General features: G+C 42.0%; 1 protein-coding gene across 1 annotated transcript in view; it reads right to left on the reverse strand.

The window, feature by feature from the left end:
* The window catches only part of ADAMTSL1 (ADAMTS like 1), a 553,327-nt gene that overhangs the window by 249,326 nt on the left and 278,615 nt on the right, over positions 1-25,386 (reverse strand). The window contains exon 4 of the mRNA XM_056848970.1: positions 15,324-15,369. Within this exon, the coding sequence (XP_056704948.1) occupies positions 15,324-15,369 (46 nt within the window). The remainder of the gene's footprint in view (positions 1-15,323; positions 15,370-25,386) is intronic.

Consider the following 25,386-nt stretch of genomic DNA (forward strand, 5'->3'; position numbering starts at 1 on the left):
CTGTTTCAACGCAAAGTGAACCCGGCTTTTCCCATTCCTCTTCTGTCCTGAATTAAACCGTTCATCCTGGCTCATTCCAGAGTCACAGAGCATGCATACTCTGTTCTCAGGCTGAGCTTCACCCCACCCTTTTCCAAACCCCTCTTCAAGGCAGCATGCAGATAGCCAAACAGGGGAAGCACAGAAGATTGGCTTCTCTCACAGCCAATCACGAAGCAGTGTGTAAGGAGGCAGGGATTCAAGTGTTTCCTTCTTCCTGCTACCTCAGAGCTCTTTCTGAGCAAAAGAAAGGCTTTTTAAAAATGAGGCTTGGATTCCCCCCCCTTCTTTCAGATTGCTCCATTTTTGTTTTTTGTTCTTAAAATGTTTTTTTATGCGGCAGTTGAGTCTGGGGGGAAGGAAATCTTCTCTCAGGGTGAGTACTGTGAAGTCAGCCAATTACAGAGCAGCATTTAAAGGGGTGGGACTTGATTTGAACTTGGGAGACTGCTTTTCTGTACTCATGCCTCCGTTAGCACACAGTTTCGTCCCTGATCATTCCAGCCAATGCATTCAGTTTACATCAACCCGGATTACTTTGATCCTGGCTGAAACGGGGAATAAAGGAGGTTAAAGTGACCATGCATTAATGACCATACAAGCTGTCCCCGTACTGGGGGAAGGGAAATGTATAAGTTTAATACTGGAAGATGTGGAGAAATACAGTAAGTAGGAAGCATGAGGCATGTGTATTGTCTGGCTTCCCATGTTTCAGGATGCCCTTAAGTTGCTCATTTCTTTAAAAAATTAAATCTATAAGGTCACCGCTGAGGGTGTTCTGTCTCCTGGGCTAACTGCCTCAAAGACAGATAATACCATCTTGTCTGGAAAATCTTCTCTCTCATGCCACACGTACAATAATCTAAAACATAAAAAAACAAATACTAGGAAATGTAGTGACTGCCCAATAGCAAAAAAGGAAGAGAGTAATGATCTAGTGCCTGGTATAAGACATAATGTACACACAGAAGAATGTGTATACAGGGATATCTGTTGCCTCTGTTCACAGGTAGTTCCTAAGGAGATGGGATCTCACGAGAACTTCTGCTTCCTTATGAAGAAATTGGATTAGGGTGAAAAGCTGCAGTTCTCAAATATAATTGCTCATGAGCAGTTTGAGGATGATGGGACTGCAATTGGCTAAGTAAATGAAATATTTCAGGAACAGTACACATACCTTGCTCACTCTTAGGAGAACTAAAAAGCAACTAAGTTGCTCATCTCAAAGGCAAGGTTATACTGTATTTCTCTCTAGGTGAACCAGAATGAACCTGGATCAGCCACAATTTTAGCAACTGTAAAGCAACATGCTCCGTATGAACTGTCAGTGGGTAGAAACTGATCAGCTGGATTGAACCTGCGTGGTCACTGCATGTAAACAACCAGAGAAACCACTAAAGCAAGTCTAACTCCCTCCCTGGTGTTCTCCCCCTCATTCCATGAGGGTATATAGCTCAGTTTAATAGCTTGGCTTATGCCAGCATTCACAGAGCCAAGCTGGATCTCTTGTTTGGTTCTGGCTAGGCTCAACCTACAAAACTTTCCAGCTCACACTGATTTATTTTTACAAAGACAAAAGGTCCAATAAAGCATACAGATATACAGAAACCTTTTGTCTTGCTTTCTCACAATTCAGTAGGATTGTCTGAGCCATTTGTTTTTATTTTTAAACCAAAGGAATAAAAAATGCATGGTTAACGTAGCACATTCTCAGGATACTGTGGGTGATCAGGACCAACAGTTAAATACTACAGGTCTTTGATTTCCATGATTAAAATAATAACATGGACTGAAAATAGCCAAGTGTATGTTTAGAAAAGTTTCCTGTTTGAAGGATAAATATAAGTACTCAGAAAAGTGTACAAGCATGCTTATGCCATTGGCCCAAAGGCAGGAGTGAATGAATTTCAATCACCAGTGTGAAAGGCCAGCACAAACATACATTGTTCACTCCCAGTTAAGTTTAAAAATCTTCTGGCCCAGTACAAGCAATTTTAGATTACTTATCCACTTCAGACGATGAGTGGCCACGCCATGCTATGGAATATGGTTGGTTTATACCAAAGTATTGTTGCCACCAAGGGCAGAGCTCTTATCACCTTCTCTGCCCCCCCCACCCGTGGATTCATATGTTTATGGCCGGTAGATTGGTTGTTAAGTAATCCAAGTTTAAATATTTGCTGTTTTCCAGAGGCAGATCACCAGCTGGACTGCTGTCTAATATTGGTCTCAACCAAGCCTACTCACTTCTGAGCTGTCTGTGATGTTTAATTAATTAAGGAAGAATGACCTATTAAATATTTTTTCTTGGGGCCAAAAGCCTTCAGGCAGCATGCTTTTCACACACAGACTAATCTTAGTTTCTGTTACTCAAGGGTAGATATATAACTTTTTCCAGGAATGTTGACGTTGGGGGGGGGGGATATCTGCAACTTTTAAACTTTAGTATCAACTTTAGTTACAAGCTGATGCTTAATTCAGCCACTAACTTTTTAACACATACCGCATATACTCGCGTATAAGCCGAGTTTTTCAGCCCAAAAAAAGGGCTGAAAAAGCCGAACTCGGCTTATACGCGGGTCAATACGGTAGAGGGGGGAGGGGGGAGGGAGGAGGGAGGGGGGGAACTTACCTCCTCCGTCTTTTCCTGGCTGGGAGCGGCCTCCAGAGGCGCCCTGCGGCCCCGAGGAGGCCGCCCAGCCGCCCCCGCCGCCTTTTCCAGACCGGGAGCGGCCTTTAGAGGCGCCCTGCGGCCGCGGGGAGGCCGCCCAGCCGCCCCCGCCGCCTTTTCCAGGCCAGGAGCGGCCTTTAGAGGAGCCCTGCGGCCGCGGGGAGGCCGCCCAGCCGCCCCCGCCGCCTTCTCCCGGCCGGGAGCGGCCTTTAGAGGCGCCCTGCGGCCGCGGGGAGGCCGGCCAGCCGCCCCCGACTCCTTTTCCAGGCCGGGAGTGGCCTCCAGAGGCCCCCTGCGGCTGCAGGGAGGCCGCTACGCCGGCCCCGCCGGGCCCGCCACCAGGAGCCCAGAAGGAACGGTAAGCCTGCGCGCGCGGGGGAGGGGGGTTATAAGCCGACCCTCGGCTTATATGCGGGTGCCTAATTTTTCCCCATTTTTGGGGAGAAATTAGGCACCTCGGCTTATACGCGGGTCGGCTTATACATGGGTATATACAGTATTTATATTCCACTAAGTAGAAACACCTGATTCACCAAAACTAAATGAAGTTTTGCCCCTCTTCCTTATTTACCCCAAGGGGAGTAGCCCATTTTACTGTTCTCCCCTTGTAAAATAGGGAATAACCAAGGCAACAATTTCTATGACAATGCATAAGTAAAGACCATTTAGGTTTTTATGTGTTTTGTGTCATCAAGTTGTTTTCGACTCATGGTGATGCTATGAATTAATGATCTTCCAAATGTCCTATTGTTAACAGCCTTCCTCAGGTCTTGCAAACTGAGGGCCGTGGCTTCCTTTATTGAGTCAAAACTCATGCTGGGTCTTCCTCTTTTCCTGCTGCCTTCAATTTTTCCTAGAATTATTGTCTCTTCCAATGACCCTTGTCTTCTCATGATGTGACCAAAATACGATACCTTCAGTTTAGTCATTTTAGCTTCTACAGAGAATTCAGGCTAGATTTGATATAGAACCCATGTAATGATTAGAGTTTCAGACTAGAATCTGGGAGACCCAGGTTTGAATCACCACTCTGCCATGGTGCTCACTGGGTGACCATGGGCCAGTCACACATCAAAATCTAACCTACCTCACAGAGTTGCTGTAAGGATAAATTGGAGGATAAGAGAATGATGTAAGCTGCTTTGGGTCCCCACTGTGGAGAAAAGCATGCTATAAATGAAGTAAACAAATTTAGCTGAAGATGGGGGACAGATAAAGGTTAGTGGGAGGTAAGGATAGAGGAAACAGGGAAAAATTAATATATTGAGGCTGCCAGCAAGAGGAAAAGAGGCAATAATGTGGGGAGAGAATACATTGAATGTGGGGACCCCTGCTATAACCTGCAGGTTCCATACTATGCAACTGGGCTTGGCGCAGTAGCTGGCACAACACAACTGGAACGAGTCCAGCTTAGTGACTGGCACCATACAGAGTTTTCCCAGGAGAGGCTGCCGGGGGAAGGAAGGAGAAAAAGCTGAAGTCAGGGGGAAGATAAAAATAAGTTGGTTGGTGGGTGGCATGTAGATTCTTGTGACCCAGTAGAGAGCACTTTCTCTAGATATGTTTCAATAAGCAGTGACTAGGATAGGGGATGGAACACGCAAGAATTACTCCCTTGAAGATAGCCTTGTGCTCAAAATATATCAGGATTTTAAATTACCAATAGGGTCATGCAAAAACATTTCCCCCCCCCCCCCGTAAATTTTGGATTTGGGTTTATTGGTCCTGATTTTTTCGGTAAACCTGGAATAAGCCAAATACACATACCAGTAAATATGGGTATTCGGCTTATTCTGGGTTTACTGAAAAAAATCAGACCCATTATAGTCCATGGGTGAGCTCCTGTGTGGGCATTTTTGAAGGCAGAGTCACCAAATTTGCAGTGTGGCTGCAAAGGACGCTCCTTAGATAACCACTGAAGTTTGGTGAACTTTGGGACAGGGGGTCCAATGTTATGGGCCAGTAAAGGGGCTGCCCCATCCTCCAGGCATTTGTGAGCCGAGCTGTCCATTGGTTTTCAGGTTCAGAAGTTCAGTGTTGCCGAGGTCTGGTGGAAAAAGCCGATTGGCAGGCTGGCGCCTCAAAGTCTGGGGCTCCCTTCGTATCTGGGGTACATAGCATGATCATGCAAATTGGCTTCGAAACAGAGGAAAAAGGCTTAAATACAAGAAAAATAAGGCACGGAAAACATTACTTTTGGTGGCAATGACATCCTGTGAGCAGTCTTTTATTATAGCAATCAAAAATCTGATTTCAAGAGATGGTCGCAGTGTGGGGAAACGAAGGCTCTACTCAGGGCGGCCTTCTTTTTTAAAGCAGGTTTTCGTGGGGGGAGGTGATATTGGAGCCAGCCAAATTCTCAACCATAGGTGCTGCTCTGAAGGAGATTGCTTATCCGCATGGGTGAGGAAGTCTCCTTTGGAAGCCTGGTGGTGTGAGCAGCTGTCAAAGCTGGTTCTTTTTAGTTGGAGGGTATATCCCTCCGGACAGGTCTGGGTGAGCCCCATCTTTTAAATAACCCTTATGCAAGATCCAGATTAAACCACTGAAAGGTGATGGTTGGTCAGAACAAGTTGGTTCCAATTACACAACTTCTACAACAAAAGGGCCCCAGAAGTGGCCATAAAAAAACCAGTCAAAAGACAGAAAAATGACAGAAAGCACAGAGCCGTGCATCTGAGCAAAGACGAATAGCCAAACCCTAAAAAGCCAAATAATTATTCAGATTTTTTGGGAATCGCCTATTCAGCTTTGGGCAGATTCCCATGTTTTGGCATTTTGTCTACCCAAAACCCGAATATTGCCGAAATGGTTAATTTCGGGTTTATTTTGGGTTTGGGTATATCGATTTGCACAACCCTAATTACCAAAGTAAAACAAAACAAAAAACTAAACAAAAAACTCTAACAGGGCCTGCTGAATGAAGAAATCTAGGTTCAAGTGGAAACAAAAGAACAGACAACAATAAAAATGGCTGAAACTGAAATCAGATGAGTTCAGAAGCTTAACTTGTGTAACCTTAGATAGCTTTGGATTTACTACGAAGTCTGAAAGGGCTTTGTGGCTGATGCTATAGGCAGAACACTGAACTTGGAGCTGGAAAATTAGTACTCAACTTATGAGCAGCAATATCCCCTCAAAAGTTTATTGTAAAAAAAATGACAAGATAATTATAAATGTTGAGTATACACAAAGCATTATTAAAATACATGCTACCAATTATAATTATTGCTGCAAGATTCTCTGGCACATTCGGTCCAAGAAGTTAAAAAAGTGAATTTATTCTACATAAATTATTACACTTTTGTGTAAATTAATACCTTGTGGGTTTGGGGCCGAAAGTCTCAGTACCTCACTCTTGTAATTTTAGTTTCCAAATAGGCAATTTTTCTTGCAACCACAATCATAGGCTCTAGTTTCTTTCACAATTTTTTTTATTTTTTTGAAAGACTGACTATGGACACACATTTCACTACAAGATGCAGGAATGACAACTACAGTTTGGTCCTGCTTTATTTAGTGCAGTTTTCCTAACATTCAGGTCAGTTTGTGGGTGAGAATCTATATCAGGAATGTCAAACATGTGGCCCGTGGCCTGGATCCGGCCCGTGGAGGGCTTTTTTCCGGCTCACGGAGCCAAGGCAGCTAGTCCCAAGGCAGCCCCATGCGCCAGCCTGAAGCCTTCCCCCCTCCCTCCCTGGACAGCGGGGGCTGCCCTGGTTTAAAGGTTTTAACAAAATCAATGGCAGGGACTAGAGATACAAACTTCATAAAAGACACTGTCAAAGTCAATTAATAATATCATTTTTTTAACTTTATTTTTTACTTAAAATACAAACAAACTTTACAAAACAACAATAAGATTGTTAAATAAAAGAAAATACTGTAAGGATGTTATTGATGTAAACTTGTTTGTGTTTTAAGTAAAAAACAATATCATTAATTGACTTTGCCTGTGTCTTTTGTAAAGTTTGTATCTCCAGTATTACATTTTATGGTATGTATGTATGTATGTACGCATAGCCTGGCCCGACCAAGTGACATTTATGTCATATCTGGCCCTCCTAACAAATGAGTTTGACACCCCTGATCTATATAGTTCAGCACACAATTGTTTAAAAAAATTAATTGGTTGAGTGTATTTGAGTAATTCATACCATCAGTCTTTTCTTTCCCTTGAATACTTACTTAATGCTGATATCTACCAACTCTTATTCATTCTCTCAGACTAATGCTTTTTACAAAACCAGCTTTCCCTTTAAAGATGTTCAGTAATTCCCTACCAACATAAGCTTTTTAATTTTAATGCTACCAAGAGGTTTAGCCCTTGCGCCGGAAATATTCCTGGCCACATCAGAATCTCTTGACCATATTCACACACCACCTAGGGTTGCCACTCTCAAGGTGGTGCATGAAGTTCTTCTAGAATTACAACTGATCGTCAGACTGTAGTGATCAGTTTCCCTGGAGGAAATGGCAGCTTCCAAGGGCAGACTCTATGACATCATATTCCCAGTAAACTCCCTCCCCTCCCTAAATTCCATCCTTTCCAGACACTGCTCTCAAATGTCCGGGAATTTCCCATTCTAGAGTTGGCAGCCAAAAACAATTAATTTAAACTAGACCTTCTTATCTGCCCCCTTATGTGGCAACACAGAACTGCAATATTTTATTCCCATTCCAATTTCTGTTAAGTAGTGAGCTTAGGGGAAAGATAAGATGAACTCTAGATGTTGTTTGAGGGTGAGTCTTAAGATTAGGTAGTGTGCAGAAAGAAACACACAAAATTTTACAAGCTTACTTAGCGGGTGAAATGCTAAAATACCATATCAAGTGTTTAAAAACATTTACTATTTTCAAGGTGTATACTTTTGCTCTGAGAAGAGGCCAGAAGACTTGTGTCTCTCCCCGACTCTCTGCTTCCACCATTCCTTTAAATCCAGTGTCACCCCTCCCCCTTTTTTTCAAGATGGTGATATATGCAATTTCATAAAAGTTTTTACTTGGTTTAACTCTTGGTTATCCATTTTTTAAATACCAGGAAGGACACATTGTAGTTTTCTTATCTGCCAGATTCCTTATTCTTCAATTAAACTACCTGTTCTGAACTTTCTATGGAGGAGTATTCTCTCTCTTTCGAGCATCCTTGATGCCCAGAGTTCTGAGAGAGAAATCAACTAGCAATGCCAGAAGGGTTGTTGGAGGAGGAAAACTTCTTTGTCACATGGTACCACTATCTCTCTGCAGCAAAGCTACCCCTTCCCTTGTCTGTTGCGTATAGATGGAATGTCATACAAATGGTTGTAGGAAAGGAACACACAAGTGCATCCAGCAGTAGATAATATATACCTGGAGTACAGACAAAAAAAAAACATCTCCTTATCATGTGTTTGCTACAGCATAATGTATAAAGAACCCCTCTTGAATTGTGGGATGAGACAGCAGTATCTTATGTAGTACCTGCAGATCTGTTCTGGAGCACCTATTTTAAAACACAAACTGGAATGTGATGGCAGGTGGAAAGTTCAGGATATGTTTGTTCTGACCTGTACTGTAGTTCACTTGCTTATAACCATCTGGTTTCTTTTACCAATTTAATTCTTTAAACTTGTAGTATAGATGATCCAATGCCTGTGAATGGAGTCGTACCATATGGTCTCTGACTCCATGAACTTACAAAAAAGTATTAACTGAGTATTTGGAAGAAGAAATTCAGGTCATGTGGTGGTTGGATGGTTCTGCTTGTAAATGAAAAACTAAAAAAAAAGATTATTTTCAGGAAGGGGGGATTAGTGACATTTTATCCCTAAAAATAGAAAATGTTTGGCAGCTAAGGGTGAATCTCCAGGAAAAAAAGGTCTGAAAGAACATTTTTTTTAAAAGTCCATCTTTTATGGGTCTACGATATGGCAGAGAAACCAGCTTTAGAGGTTCTCTTGAGCCAAGAAATGTGTGAGTCATTTTTAAAGATTTTTGTTTACTTTTCGTACCGAAGGATATATAATAATATAGTAAGTTATAAAAATGTATCTTTTTCTTTTACTGCATTCAGAGTCATTTTCCAAGAAACAACAAAGGGTATTTTTCGTCCAAAGTTCTAAAATGGCTTCAGACATATTTGGTTGGGCTTACGTCCCCTCAGGTTTCTGCCACAATTGGGAACGCATATAGCTCCTTCCTGTAGCCAGAATAAGACTTTCCTGGATAGATTCTGCAACCACATCAGACAAGGATCAGTAAGATTGCTAACTTTTCCCCTGGCCATGGTTCTGGGCTTACAGCACCAGTTAGACATACAGGAATTTAGCAGGTGAAGAAAGTGCATTCAAGTCGCAGATGATTTATGGCAATTGCATAGGTTTTTAAGATAAGAGATGAACAGAGATGGTTAGCCATTGCCTGCCTCTGTGTAATGACCCTGGACTTCCTTGCTGGTCTCCCATTCAAATACTAACCAGGACCAACCATGCTCATCTTCCAAGATCTGACGAGGTTTAGCTTGAGCCATCCAGGCAAGGACAAAGCTTTTCCCAGCATACAGATAAAATGATTGAGCAAGATTCTGTGAAAGAAGGGTCAGTAAAAAACCTGGCAACCCTCAGTCCATGCTTGAACACTTTACATGCATCCAATTATGTATGCAGTTTTCATTAGCAGGATAGACTTTCTTAGGGTGATGCAGCAGAACATGCAGTTCTGAGGAATGCAGTGGCCTTTCGGTTTATGGGTTTGAGACGAATTAACATTAGAGTTAAGTATTCATTAGCACTACATTGTGAAAATGACATCATAACTTCAATGTTTTTCTCCATGCTCAAATTACTCTCCAGGTATATATTATCTACTGCTGGATGCACTTGTGTGTTCCTTTCCTACAACCATTTGTATGACATTCCATCTATACGCAACAGACAAGGGAAGGGGTAGCTTTGCTGCAGAGAGATAGTGGTACCATGTGTTTTTTTTAATTAAAACAAAGATGGGCTCCAGTGTGCAGCAGAAGGGGAATATACAGACTCAAAAGAAGCTAGAAAGTAGGTATCACATCCTTGGAGTTCCCTACAGCAGCCAGATACAGAAATCATGTACATATATTTGGGATGTGTTTAGAATGGATGTGGGCGTGGGAGACAAATATCACATCTACTGACCCCATTCATGACCTCTACACATGGATCAACTTTGTGTGCACAGAAACAATCAATGCATAGAGGTTGGGTGTGGCAACAGGAAGCATGATCCCATTAACCCACTCTGTGTTTAGCTACACACATCCTACGCACACATCCATGGCTAGAAAAGAGAGCTGCAGAAAATGCAAGAAACATCTGGAGATGCCTTCTGTCCATTTCACTTTATTTTAGCTGGAGTCTTCCAGATGACTTGGTTTGATGGTTACAGATATAAACGCACTATCAGGGAAAAGAACTGCATTTTCCCAGGTACATTGCTAAGGCAATGTGGTCAATATGAACATAACCTTAAAGGGAAAAAAGACATCCAGTAAGTGATGTAAATGAAAAACAAATGTGTATTTATGATACCTAAATATGATTCTTTGTCAGTGTGTTCTGGTACTGGATATCTTTCCTTTGGTTTCTGCAACTGCTACTGTTAATTCCGTTCTCGCTCCTGCTGTTTGATATATACAATCGATATAAGGGCGTAGATTACCAGCAGTGGCCATCCCTTTCATCATGAAGGCTTGGCTATTTCCCACAGGTGATTTATCTCTCCCTCCAGTCTGTGGAGTTGCTGGGCTATCTCTGCAGCATACTCACAGAGAAAGCAAGTTTTGGGGAAATATTTTTTTGCAGAAGACGAAGAAACTTCCCTGCCATCTATAAACTATTTGAAGACTTACACTGCCTTTTCTATAAACACACTCTAAGCAAGCTGTTCGCTTGACTTGTGGGAAAACCTCATTGACTTTGTACTTCTGCACACTCCCAGTTCCAGTCATAGATAGAATGATGGAACCTGTCCTGGAGACCTCAAAACAATCATCACTCATAACCCTCTGCTGCCATTTAAATGCCAGAATCCTGTAGAGGGTGAATGAGCAAACTGGCATTCCCAATTGGCAACTGACGTTACCTATCTCAGAATTCCCAGGCCTATCCCCACAGGTATAATGGAATAGCAACAGAAGAATGAAAGGAAATGATCCAGTTATGGATGATTGCCAACTTTAGTGCTCTCTGTAGTGGCATCAAATACAGGAACACATTTTAAAAGGCCCAATTTATCAGTTGAAGCTATTCAGCAAAAGTACCTTCTAGTCCACTGATCATGATAACAGAGCTAATCCTTGTGAGAAACTTCATTATCGTTGGGGATGTATACCAGCTTTGGCCCTGACTAATGTTAACCTATCCAGGTGCCATGGCTAAGGGTATCAGTTAAGCACATGGCATCTGAAACTGTTGCTATGGCATCTGAAGCAAAGACTTGGCTGCTGGTTTTGCTCTCCAGAATTGTTCTCCAAGCACATGCCAACCATGATGGCCTCTTGCTGCGTAATGCTCATTCTTTGACACATAAATGGGGCAATGAATTCCTTTCAGACTGAAAAAAGAATCCCCTAAGGCTCAGCATTATCAGGGTAAACAAGTCTTAGTTACTGTGCTTGTTACCAGGATTTTAAGAAGTATGTTATGAGCGACATTGGCATAGCCATGATTAAATATGGCACATCCCATACAGAGTAATAAAAGCAATAAAAGGAGATTGTCCCCTTTCATAATATAATTTGCTCCCCTACTACACATTCTTATTACTGATTCAGCACAGACACCACTGAAGTCAGCAAAAGATAAAAACAAGAACTTTCTTGTCCATTACCTCTTCTTCCTGAAGATACCTGTAACAGGTGGAAGAGGGTAAAAAGTTGAGTAATGGCATTAGGGCATCAGGACTGCCAAAAGGACCATAGCAGGGCTGCGCCTGTAGCAGCTACCAAAACTGATAGCTGCTGGCAGTTAATCTTGGCTCACAAGCATACTTCACTCCTGTCATCATCGTTTTCTCTCTCCCCGCCCCATTTAAACAGAACTATCTTTAATAGTCATAACTAATTTTTTAAGAGGACAACTGCATAAACAAGAAATGCAAGCTGTTCTGCAAAGAGAAACTGTTGGTTGATTTTCTGACCAATAACGTCACCACAGAGATTGCCATCCAAAAAGTAATTAAAGCTCACAAGTCCAGAAACCATATTTTAGAGTGTTTTGTGTTGAGAAAACAGCACAAACTCAACACTTCTAGGCTCAGCTAGATAATCAGCTGGATAATTTGGGACAACATTTGGAATGTGCAAAGAAATAAAAACACATCTGTTTCTAAGCTTTGTCTCTGGACCTAGCTCAAGCTTGAGTGCTTAAGATGGTTGGCTACAACGGGACAGTCTATCAGTTGCTGATTCAGTGCTGCAAAATTGCTGTGAAACTGTACAGTATTGGAAAATGCATTAAGACATAGTGTAATGAACCGAGATCTTATCACCTGCAAATCAAATATTCTTCCACAGGCCAAAAATTCTGCCCCCCCCCCCCCCCCCCGCTCTTCATATTTGGAAGAACAACCCAGTGTTGATGTCGGTGTGCTGGATGTTGTACAGTCACCGCACTGGTCTCTAAAACAAAACAGTTAACTAATTAAAACCTTTCACTGGTTGATAACTTACTGGCTACTGCAAAGTCTCAGAAAATTATATGCCAACAAGAAATGATTTAGTAGTACCTGCCTAAAGTAGCCCCAAATCAGATTCCTTAAAATTATTTATTTGATGGATTATAAAATTATTACTTTAAAATATTGGTACAGAAGTATGATTGTCCAGCTATATATTATCTATGCTTTATTATAAAAACCCACAAGAATGCAGAGCAATTTTTGCAGCAGTGGTCTCATTGCAAGACCCGTCTGTTGCGCATGCTCCTGTAAATCTAAACAGAGCCGCAGGAGTAATTTGAATCCCGTTGGCTTTAATATGGTCTCTTTCATTTCTCCCATGTCACATTCCACAGAGGCTACAATGCAGCTCTTGACTGACACAAATTAACTTCATGGCTCTCATCAGTGTCCAGTGCAGTATAAGGGCCTCAAAGCTGGAAGACAACCAGCAAAGCAGAAAGCTGTCAGTGGAGACTGTATAAGTCTAGACTAAAGCAAGATTTCAGCGTCCCAAGTAAGATTCCACTGCAGTTCTGCAAACTACTACCTCACTTAAATGTCACTAAAGTCAATGGGACCTACACGACTTAAGTGTGTACTGGATTGCAGCCAATATTTCAAATAATTGGAAGCATAAAGCTATGCAGATAGGAACATTTATACTACATAAACAGCTATATTTATATACATAAACAGCTATATTCCCCTTGTTCAATAGAGAGAGTAAGGTGCTCATTGCTTTGAGGCAAAGGGGTACCAGTCTCAAAGGGGGCCTCAAATTTAGACACCTATTAATTTTTTTTTTTGGCATTTGATAAATTTTGATAAGTTTTGCAATTTGTTTTTATGCACGCCGCTATCAGACCAGAATGAGATGGACTCTCTCTCAGCTTATAGCTGCAAATCTGAGGAAAAAAAGACCCTTGATTTGTAAAAGATATTTCTTTTGTTAACTGATACAGATTTTGTCATATTATAAAGTTTATTTTTTTATTTTTATTTTTATTTGTATCACACCCTCTAACCCTGGCCTAAGCTGGGCTCAGGGCAGCTAACATAATGAACACTTAATACAACAAAATCACAATATATATATATAGATAGATCATTACATTTAAAAACAATCCCAAATATTAGTCAATTATAATTAAAACAAGTGGCGCTCAACATGAGAGCATAGGGCCACTGTGGGCCTGGAAGAACAGTCAGAGGCCCCAGATTTTGGCTGTTAACAGCATAGTGGGGGTAGGGAGGCCAGCTCTGATGAAAACCGTTACTGCTCTCAACTATAGGCCTGGCAGAATAGCTCTGTTTTACAGGCCCTGCAGAATTGTTTAAGATCCCACAGGGCCCTGGTGTCACTGGAAAGGGAGTTCCACCAGGCTGGGGCCAGGGCCAAAACAGCCCTGGCCCTAATTGAGGTCAGCCGGACACTCTCTTGGGCCGGGGACCGCCAGTAAATTGTTGTTAGCAGAGCGTATTGCTCTGGTGGGCGTACCAGGAGACATGGTCCCGCAGATATGAAAGTCCCACGCCATGTAAGGATTTAAAGCAGGGGTGGGGAATGTCAGGCCCGGGGGCCATATAAGGCCCGCAAAATCATTTGGTCTGGCCCTTTGTGGGTCCTGGCAGATCTCTAGCTCTGAAGGATCTAAGACTGGCGATCGGCCCCCTACCGCAGACAGGAATAGCCTCTATTCAAGGCAGATGTGAGTTTGTTTTGCCGAGAAAAGGAACCTTTTTCCCTCATGAAGAAGAGTCGTTAGCTATGGAGCTGCTAGGAACGCCCAAGAAACTGTGTTAACCCTTTCCCACCAGGGCCGTGGAGAAACGTATTCTCTCTGGACTACAAGAGGACTGCGGGCGGAAGTGGCGATGATGGAGGGGTTAAAGGGGGCAGGACCAGAATTTGTGGGGGCGAGTTCTTAACCACTGTGTCCTCATTTCATCCCTGCAGGCAGAGGTAGCAGGAACCAGCTGTAGAATCCAGCCCCGACCATGTGGAGCAGGAGCAACTCCGACATGCAGCTGGACAGCTACGCCCGCCTGGTGCAACAGACCATCCTGTGCCACCAGGTAGGCAAGTGCACAACTAGTTGGATGCCTGCCTGCTTGCCCTCATGGGGGGGTATTATCTGGGCAGCTTCCTGCTTGGGGCTTGGTTGGCACCCACTCTCCCTACTGGTTCTTTCCCCTCTAAGTCCTGCAAAAGACATGTAGGGCGGGAAAGTGCCGGATCACGGATTTACTGGACCTGTGTCCTTTGCCTACAACCCCCGAGCGGCTTGTCGCTCACTCCATCTTGTGTTTGCTGCCCTGCCCGAATCTCTCGGGCCCAGCTGGGGACGGCAGAGCTCAAAAGCGAGTCGCTCTACATGGCAGACACTCGGAGTTGTCTCTGGCTGTGCCTCTTGGCTAAATGTTTGACCAAATATAGCAGGATAATTTTTAAGTTGATAATTTTGTATGGCCCATGAATGATGTTATAAATATCCAAATGGCCCTTGGCAGAAAAAAGTTCCCCACTCCTGCTTTAAAAGTTAAAACCAGAACCTTGAGCAGTTTTGAGGGAAGCCCTACGTAGGTGTAAAATGGTCATAAATATTAATACAAATATCAGTTCTGATTGGTACAAGATTTTTTAAAAAATTATTATGGCTATGAGCCTCAAAAGCCAGAAGTAGCTTAGGCCATTTTGGATCTCTGAGAAGGCTTGTATTTGTGAATATTGTCCCTACATCAGGAATACACTCATTGTGATAATGGCATTTCTAATGAAAAGATTTATATAAGAATAATCACTTATTAGATCCTCTTTCTATTCAACACCTACATTTTTTTCTCTCCTCTATGCAGAGCTCCCCTCTGCCATGAACCCAATTGTCTCTCAACTGTCTTCTACTGTACTGGCACCCGAGCAGAATTAGGCTTCACTCACCACATTGCTGCATGTCCTGTATCTGATATTTCGCCCCTCACAGCTCCTACATCCAAACAAACAAAAGCACATATTACAGCATGTCATCATAATCCACAGAATTCTCTACTCAAGAGAGATTGCTGAGCAGCTTTTATAAAGAAGAATTAACGTCCATTATTATCTGCATTTTACCAATTCTGTAAGTCGGTTAGATACTAGGCAATTCTGTTGGAAGTTGTTCAGTGTCCTGAAATGTGTACTGGAACACAATCCATAATGTTTACAATGACATGTGGATATTCTGAAAACTGACTGTACTAAAAAATTTCAGTTCTCAGACCATTGTCTTTGCTCAAAGGCAATATATTAGGTGTGTGAGTGTTGTAAGATGTTCATTTGTTCCCCAACTACAAACCTAGAAACTCAGAATGTTGTGCACTCCAATAATTAAAAACATAATTGAAAATTAACTCATTTTCTGCTAGAAAATGTTTTTTGCAAACAAAGAGTTAGTTTTAAAGGGTATTTTAAAGCTAATTTTTATGCTGAACAGAAGTGCCATTCCACTGTAGAACTTCTGTGGAAAGAAAAGAAGAACAGTTTTGTCACTGTAAGTATGAAATATAGATGGCTACTGTCTGCTTTTTTCTAGTTGTTCTCCTTTTTGAAAACAACGTGATTCCAAAATTTAAACATTCCTTCATTATAAGAGGAAGGTTCACAAAATAAAAATAAAAAAATCACAAAATCACACAAAGTTGGAAGAGACCACAAGGGCCATCCAGTCCAACCCCCTGCCATGCAGTATCCCACAATCAAAGCGCTCCCGACAGGTTACGTATTTACAATTCCATTCATATTCCAGAAGTCGTTGAAATTGTAAATTAAGGGTGACACCTTCACTATTGCACTATTTGAGCAGCACAGACATTGCACATTCTGGCATTTCTTGTTTGCATCAATTGATTGTGTGCCCCCAAACAGGTATAATTTTGCTGCTTACTCTCCCAATTAGTTTCTGACCAGCACAACAAGGGTTGATATTCTTTTCTAGTTATTATTAAGTTATTATTTAAAAATAATAACTAGTTATTATTAAAAGATTCAATACTTGCTATTTCACAGCAAGTGCAGCCTAGCGGTTACAGTTTTGGACTAGGATCTAAGGGAAACCCAGGTTTGAATCTCCATTCTACCATGGAAGTTTGCAGGGTGACCTTGGGCCAGTCAAAAAAACTCAGCTTTACCTACCTCACAGGGTGGTTAAAATGGAGGAGAAAATGTTGCAAGCTCCTTTGGGTCCCCACTGGGATAAAATTAAAGTATAAATATCTAAATATAAACCCCCTGGCAGAATATGTTTTAATGGGTGTTAAAATCACTATCCTTCCTTAGAAGCAAAAAGGACTTTCGTGGCTCCTCAAAGATTTATTGTAGTATAAATAAATGCTGAATAAATAATTAATTGAATTAGAATTCAACAGCAGTTTTAGTTGTTTTAACCAGGACTAAAAGAGACTATGGCCATTTATGCTTTGTAATAAGCAGCGCATTCCAGGTTGAAGGGCCCTGCATATTTCTTTTTTAGTTTTTCATGCTGAACCATCATTCAGGAAGTGACTGCGAAGCCAGCGCAAACCTGCTTCGCATTTCTTAAGAGGCCCTTTAAAGCAATTTTTTGTGTTTGCTCCGCCCCTGTCTCAAAGAATCCCCTCAAGGAAGCATGCAAAATCACAGCCGCGCATTAGCTATGCAAACGGCGGTTGCTAATGGAAGGAACAAAGGAGCAAGTGAGTGTGGGGGGGTGGAATTTCTCCTTTTGCGTTGGGATTGTGAATAGGCGTTTTAAAGGTTGCATTTTAAAAAGAGCTTTGAGGGAACATCAAAACTGACCCTGCATAAATGGCCTATATAATGAATAGGGAGCCCCGTGGCACAGAGTGGTAAGCTGCAGTACTGCAGTCCAAGCTCACGACCTGAGTTCAATCCCGACGGAATTTGGTTTCAGGTAGCCAGCTCAAGGTTTACTCAGCCTTCCATCCTTCCGAGGTCGGTGAAATGAGTACCCAGCTTGCTGGGGGGTAAAGGGAAGATGACTGGGGAAGGCATTGGCAAACCACCACAAACCAAAAGTCTGCCTAGTAAACGTCAGGATGTGATGTCACCCCATGGGTCAGGAATGACCCGGTGCTTGCACAGGGGACCTTTACCTAATGAATGATTATTGTGCTTATCTTGTACTTCTGAGTTTTACACAGAAATGTCACAGGCTGTATTTCTTGCATTTCATGGTGTTCACAATTGTCCCTCTCCATATTTACATGAGTGTGTAGAGGTAGGGATTAAGGGTTCTGCTGTGGATTGGTTTAAATCATTCCTTATTGGCAGATTTCAGAGGGTTACTGTTGGAGACCAACTCTCATCAGTGTGGGACTTGTTTTCTGCGGTTCCATGCTATTATATAAAGCATTCAGGAGGAATCGATTGTCGATTTGGAATAGGCTGTAATCAATATGCTGACGATGCCTAGCTCTATATTTCTTTATCCAGATCTCCTGATGATGCTGTACAGATACAGAACCAGTACCTTACCACTGTGATTAAATGGCTAAAAATGAACAAGTTGAAACTGAACCCTGACAAGATTGAAGTTATGCTTGTTGGGAAGGCTGAGGTCTTGAGGGATATTGTGCTTTCACCTTTGAGGGGTCCAGCTGATGCTTGCTGACTTGAGTCTAGCGGTTATACAGGATCCAGCATGACCACTGGAGAAGGAAATTAATGAAGCTGCAAAAAAGGCAGCTTCACATAGTCTGGAAGATGGATGCTACCTTGACGTGGCTGACCCGACCGCATAGATCCATGCAGTGGTTACCCTGATGCTAGTCTATGGCAATGTATTCTATATGGGTTTGTTCTTAAAGACAATTCCAGTTGGTGCAGAACACCGCAGCCCAGTTGTTATTTAGCACCAGGCAGAACATGCATATCACACCAATTCTGCAGAAACTCCACTAGTTACCAATCAGTTACTGAGTTCAATTCAAGGTTCTGGTTATCACCTACTTTGCCCTTAATGGCCTTGAACCCGTATACCTTCAGTACTGCCTCTCCTGCTATGCCCCACTGCCATAGCTGAGCAATGCTTTCTAAACGTGCCACCCCTGCAGATGTCTAAGATTGGCAGCTGCCTGTTCACGTGCAGTGGTGGCTCCCATTTTGTGGAGCAGCCTGCCTGAGGAAGTCAGGAAGGCTCCCTCTTGTCTATCATTCCACAGAATGAGTAAAACAGTAATGTAAGAGGACACTTTAAAGAAGATATTAGAACTGTAGTAGAACAAAGCAGTCTAGGAGGCCCCTTCGTAATTCAATAGGATTGTAGTCTATGGCTATGATTACTGTAGATTTTACCTTGCTTTTACTGCACAATCTTATACCTTGTGATTCACTTCTGCTTTGTTTATAGTATACCTTAGATGGTTTGTTGCTTGCATTGTTTTCTGATTCTATAATCGTAGTCCTATTGCAGTATTAATTGGTGGTTTTATGCTGTCTGGCTGCAGTGCTTTATTTAATATGCCCTGATTATCAGCGAGAAAGGCAGACTATAAAATCAAGCAAATAAATAGTGAGAGTAGTTCAGTATTAAAAAGTGTAGCGTCTGAATGAATATTGAGTGCTATGAAAGTTGCTCTGAAGTTCTACCTGCGGTAATTAATCTTCAACACTGAGACTCAAGGCAGATTACACATTGTTAAATCAATACAATCAACAGGATGGGATAGGATTAGGTTTGCGGAAATCTGAAAACAACACTGAAACATAGCGTAAGTATTAACAAAACACGTTAAATGATGCAGAAAGTACATAGTAGGATAATATATACAGCAACACATAGTGCATATTATACAGAGTAATATAGTCTACCATGCCTTTTCCTTTATTAAAAAATCGTTCTGAGACATTACATTATATAACCCTATTACCTGTATAAAAATGCCCTCTTGAATAATTCAGTTTTGCATAGTCTGAGGAACACCAGGGCACTGGGATCCTTCCTGATCTCATCAAGCACATCATTGCACAAGGTGAGGATTGCAACAGAGGATGCATGTGTATGGGCAGTTGTTGATTTTGCCTATTTGCACGATAGTAACCTGCAAAAGGCTCTGCTCAGATGAGCAAAGTTGTTGCAATGGAACATAGGGGGAAAGGTGATCCTGCAAATAGGATGGTCCAAAGTCATGAAGGGTTTTGTGGGTGACAGCCAATACCTTGAATTGAACTTAGCAACTGATAGGCAGCCAGTGGAGTGATTGCAGAATGGGTTTAATATGCATGCTCTTCCTCCTGATAATGACTGAGTTGCCACTCATCTTGCATCGTATGTTGGGGCCACCCAAAGAAGGGCCTCCAAAGATAACTGGAGAGCTCAGGTTAAGTTCATATGGGAGTACACAGTACTTCAGGTATGCTGACCCCAACTTGTATTGCTTTAATTTAAAGGTCAATACCAGCATCTTGAATTGGGCCTAGCAAATTGGGAGCCACTGTAGATTGAGCAAGATTGGAGTGATGTGGCCCCTACGACCCACTCTAAGAGGCATTCTGGTTGTAGCATTCTATACTGGCTGTAGCTTCCAGACAGTCTTCAAGGGCACACCAGTAGAATGCATTAATCTAATGTTACTGGGGCATGCACCACAGCACAAGATCGTTCCTGCCCAGGAACAACTGCAGCTGGCTGACCAGCCAAAGCTGATGAAAAGCACCCCTGGCCACCACTGCTACCTATCTATCCAACAGGAGGCCCAGGCCCAGCAACACCCCCAAGCTACAAACCTGCTCCTTTAGGGGGAGGTCAATCCCATCCAGAACAGGAGATATCCCCATTCCTATATCTCAGCACAGGTCATCCACTAGTGCAACCAAAACCATTTCAGTTCTATAACCAGGCCTACAACCAGACTAGAATGGATTCCAAACAATCTCCTTCATTCATGATTCCCTCAAGTTGACTAGCCACCGTTTGTTCAATCATGATGCTCATGAATGGTACATTTGAGACTACGCAGTAGTTATTCAACAATCCTAAATCCAAACTAGATTTATTTAGGAGTAGGTGCATCTATGCCTGTTAGATGTAGAGTGTATTACAGTAATCTAGTCTCAATGTTACCATGGTGTGCATACAAGATCCTCTGGCTGATTAAGGTATATCATCTACAATCATTGAGTAACAAGCAAGCATAGATCATCTTGCCCACAGCATCACACATTTCCATGAGCAGTTTCCCCCCAATTGAAAATCCAAATACTTTTCTTAATTAAGTAGCATCTGTATGATAATTTGATGTAGTCACACCATCCAAAAAAGCTTCCCTCTGCTCCATAACAGGTTAACTTTAAAAGCCCCAAATGGACTTTATCTGGATTATTCAGGCAAAGAACAAAATTCCTTGAACAATGAAAATAAACATAAATAAACTAAACTTACCACCACCTGTGATTGGCTCACATGTAAAAAGACTGAAAAATATTGCCAGATCAGAATACAGATTTTAGAAATACCGACTGGAATAAGGCTGACTGGAATAAAAGCAGGACAGATTTTGTGTAGTAAAAAATGATGGCTATTTGCAGATCAGGAACAGAAAGAAAATTTCAACCTAAACATCACAGTTTCTGACAAAGTCCAATTTTTTTTTGTTTTCTTTTAAAAAAACATCATTTTATTTCTAACTATAGCATGGCCAACACGATGCTTGCGTTACAGCAGTTTCTTCTCTAAGCTGCTGAATGCATGAAAAAGCTGACCTCTCTTAATTTAAGATGAACATAAAACTAACATACCGGTAGTTCAACAAATCCAAACTCTTTGGAATTAAAAATGCTTCCATATCATGGTTAAGGATTCTCTGTGCATATGCATCCTGCCTAGGAGCATGACACTAGGCTCTGATGCAGGTTAATTTAGGATTCTGATTAATAATGTAACAAATATTTATCATTTCTTAAGCACATTTTTAAAAAAGCCAGCACACTGTATGATGTAAAAGATGGAATAAAACACTATTGATTGCCCACATGCTTGCAATCTAAACAGTTAAACTGGGGCAACTTTCTTAGAGGAACCAAAAGCTTAATGTGACAAACAAATTAAACTTCATTAAACTATCTTAACCCAATAGTTATAGTAGCTTAATCATGATCCTCCCTTAAGACTTTGCTGAATTCAAAGTGCAAACAGATTACAGAACAGAGCACCTGCCAGCATAAGGTGTGCATCAATTTAAACGCCTTTACCTAAAAACACAAATTCTGTTGGTACAGTTTGTAAACAATATACAATTACTGTAGTTTCAGGCATTACTGGGTGCTGACAGAGTTGTCCAGATCAGGTGTTCCACCCATTTATCAAACGGATGCAAGGATATTATATAATGTATCATAACACAATGGAACATAATGGGAGTTTTAGTCCAACTTAAATTATGAAATTCAGCTGCCTCACAGAGTTTTTAGCCCTGCCAGCCCCGTCAGGATCTCCAAGCCACAATGCTACAGTGACAGTAGAGGCTACAACTAGCAAAATTTCCTTCTCAGGACTTAGACTCTACACCAAGAAGAATTTCCTTTAGGTACTCTGTCTCCTAACTATCCTCCCTAGCACTTCAGTTCTCTCATCTGTATACTTCATTCTTCAATTTATTTGTTTGTTTTATATATGCCACTTTTCCAACAATAGTATCTCAAAGTGGCTTACATCAATAAACAGAAACTCCTCATCTCCTGGTAGGGGTCACACAATGTTGGGTGCTACAGAAACCCAAAATGCTACCAAAATTTTCTTTTCCCCCCTCTCAATGCCTAAACATACTTATTAGTTCATCATCGAGTCTTTATTGCATTAGTAAAGAAAGCCATAGCAACAATACAAAACAGGGTGGATACTTATTAGTTTTTCTGTGTTATTTATTTTACTTATGGAATGTATATGCCACCTCATTAGAGTCCTGCTCTTAAAAGTTGCATACTTGCTCAAGTAAAAAAAACAACACCAGTACTATAAAGTTATTAAAAAATGACTGCATGAACTCTCTCAGGTCTATTACAGATTTCATGTCAGAACCAAGGTGCCATTGGAAAATGTCACATAGTGATTGTAATAAATTATAATTCATGTCCTTGAAGACCGGCAAGCTGATGAAGCTAAAGAAACGCGGGTATATATCTAGAAAACACGTACTTGCTGGCTTCCTTCTTGCACCGGGCAGTTGTTAGCGCTCTGCGCTCCTATCAGCTTTTTTCTTCAGCTTTCCGACAGACGGAAATTTGTTCCTGCAGCGTGAGGACACTGGCCTCTACGGACTGTTTATCTATCCGGCTCATTTTCTCACCGTTTCCACGCTATTGGTTTCGTGAGTCAGTTAGTCTTACCTGCTGTGGGCAGTGAATGTACCTCCCCCTCGGAGGTCTCCAGGATCTTCTCGTTGAGCTTTTGGACTCATTTGTTTAGTCTGTGGACTGGACTCTTACACAGTTTATAGAAATAGTGGTAGTGTATTAGTATAGTAATGTATAGTAGAGTTGTTGTTACTTTTTGTTATTGTTGTGAAATAGTAAATGTATGTATAACAAGAATTGAGCCTTCGTGCTGTCTCTTTAAATACAACGTAGTTTATTTCAGCATAGGTTTTCTTTTCTTGTAAGTACCTGGAGGTTGGCAACCCTACTCACAGTGGGGTCTGGAGTTCTCCTGGAATGATAATTGATCTTCAGAGTACAGAGATCAGCACCAAGGAAGAAATGGCAGCTTCAGAGGGTGGACTCTATGTACACCACAGCCTCTAGGAGAAACAAGTACTGCAGTGGCTACAGAAATGCTCTAGGACTTCTGTTTCTCTGATAGAAAAAAAAAATCTCAGCTGAGCTCCCACTCTTCCTCAAGCACCGCTCCCAAATCTCCCAGAATTTCCCAAACCAGAATGGACAGCCATATGTTGGGTGCTTTTGCATACTTCACCATCCTGTCTGGGATGTGATATAAAATGCCAACATTTCAAAGATGAAACTGAAAACAAATCAAGAAATGGATGTCATTTTTAGCAATAGTGAAAATGAAACTAAAAAAAGACTGTTTCATCTCAAATTTACTTAATCTTGAAGTTGAGAAAAGCAGGCCTGGAGTAGATAGGCCAACTTTCCTGGCAACCTAAAGAAACCCACACACCTTACAAATGTTTTTTCTGTAGCAGTAACAAAATAAACAACCAGCAGGCAAAATGCCAATAGCAGTCACTACAAGTCAGCAAATTGGCTAAGAAAATCAAAACACAAATCATACCTCTTGGGCTGCCAAAGGCACACATATGGGATAGAGTATGGGATAATGACCCGAAATGAGAGCAAGATGAGAAATAGTAAAGCAGGAGACCTTAAACTATTAAGAACTAATACTTTTAGCATAAATAACATTTCCCCAATCTCAGGTTTTTGGGAGTCAGCATTTCTGATGCAAATAATTTATCACTGCTGAAATGAAATAAATGCCAGCCTTTTTGTGGAAGGCAAGGTAGGTTTGGCCTTCACATAAATGTCCTTGGAATGAATACACACTACATCAATGTAATTCTAGAGCCATCATAAAAGTTAATAAAGCTGCACTGAATTTACTCTTAATGTTACTAAAAATGAACATTGAAAGGTGGTAGGGTTTTTTCCCCCCAGGGGAGGGGGGCGCAGAAGTCTGTTGCCTCTCATTCCATCATCTTCAGAGACAGAGACCAGCAAAGATAGGACAGACAGTTTTTTTTAAAAAAACACACACACATTTATATCCTGCTTTTCTCCCCAGCGGCAACCCAACGCAGCTTAGCACATCATTCTCCCCTTCCTCTACTTTAGCTTGACAACAACAGCCCTATTAGTTAGGTTAGGCTGACAGTGTGATGAGGCTAAGATCACCCAGCAAACCTCCATGACAGAAAAGATATCCGAAGAGAAATCAGTCAGACAGAGAAGATATTCAAACCCTCAGGTTCTACCATCTAGCCATTAGGCCATGCCAGCTCTCTAGCTGACATCAGGATGAGAAACTCCGATTCTCACTTTAAGTGCATTGCCACATGCTTCCAAGACTTCTTGGAAGAAGTCTTCTTGTAACTGCCCAAATTTCTCTACCTGTTCCTGCCAGCAGCCTACAGATCCTCCATGCCCCTAGATCAGACTCTTTGTTAGTGATATCAAAGGCACTATGTAGGTTTGCCAGGCCCCACATTGGATGAGGGATCCCCCTCTCTAGAGCCCCTCCCTCAGCACCGAACAGCTGCCCAGTGGGGGACTTACTGGCAGCAAAAGGAAGCCTAAGGCCTGCATCACTGGCAACATGGTGACATCCAGTGCACACCAGCAGTGATATCACCCCATGGCCAGCAACACAGGGGCACTCTGGTATTTGGACAAAAACTCTGTGGTAAAAATGATTTCTATCATAGAGTTTTTGCCCAAATACCAGAGTATCCCACATTGATGGTAATGCGATTATGTCACTTCTGGTGAGCGCCGGAAGTGACGCTGCTGCGTCACTAGCAACGCTGACTTAGCCCTCTCTTTGCTCCTGCTAAGTCTCCCCCCCCTCCCGGTTGCCAGGAAGTACCAGGTACTAGGCAACCCAGGCACTAGTCCCCATGACACTAACAGCATCATCCTTAAAAGAGTTACACCTTTTTATATCCGAAGAAGAAGAAGAGTTGGTTTTTATATGCTGACTTTCTCTGCCACTTAAGGGAGAATCAAACCGGCTTACAATCACCTTCCCTTCCCCTCCGCACAACAGACACCCTGTGAGGTAGGTGGGGCTGAGGGAGCTGTGACTTGCCCAAGGTCACCCAGCTGGCTTTGTGCGTAGGAGTGGGGAAACAAATCCAGTTCACCAGATTAGCCTCCGCCGCTCATGTGGAGGAGTGGGGAATCAAATCCAGTTCTCCAATTAGACTCCACCACTCCAAACCTCCGTTCTTAACCACTACACCACGCTGGCTCTCTTAAGTGAACATAGAACAATGTACGTCTATTTAGG

Source organism: Euleptes europaea, chromosome 4 (genome assembly GCF_029931775.1).
Source record: "Euleptes europaea isolate rEulEur1 chromosome 4, rEulEur1.hap1, whole genome shotgun sequence".
NCBI lineage: Eukaryota > Metazoa > Chordata > Lepidosauria > Squamata > Sphaerodactylidae > Euleptes > Euleptes europaea.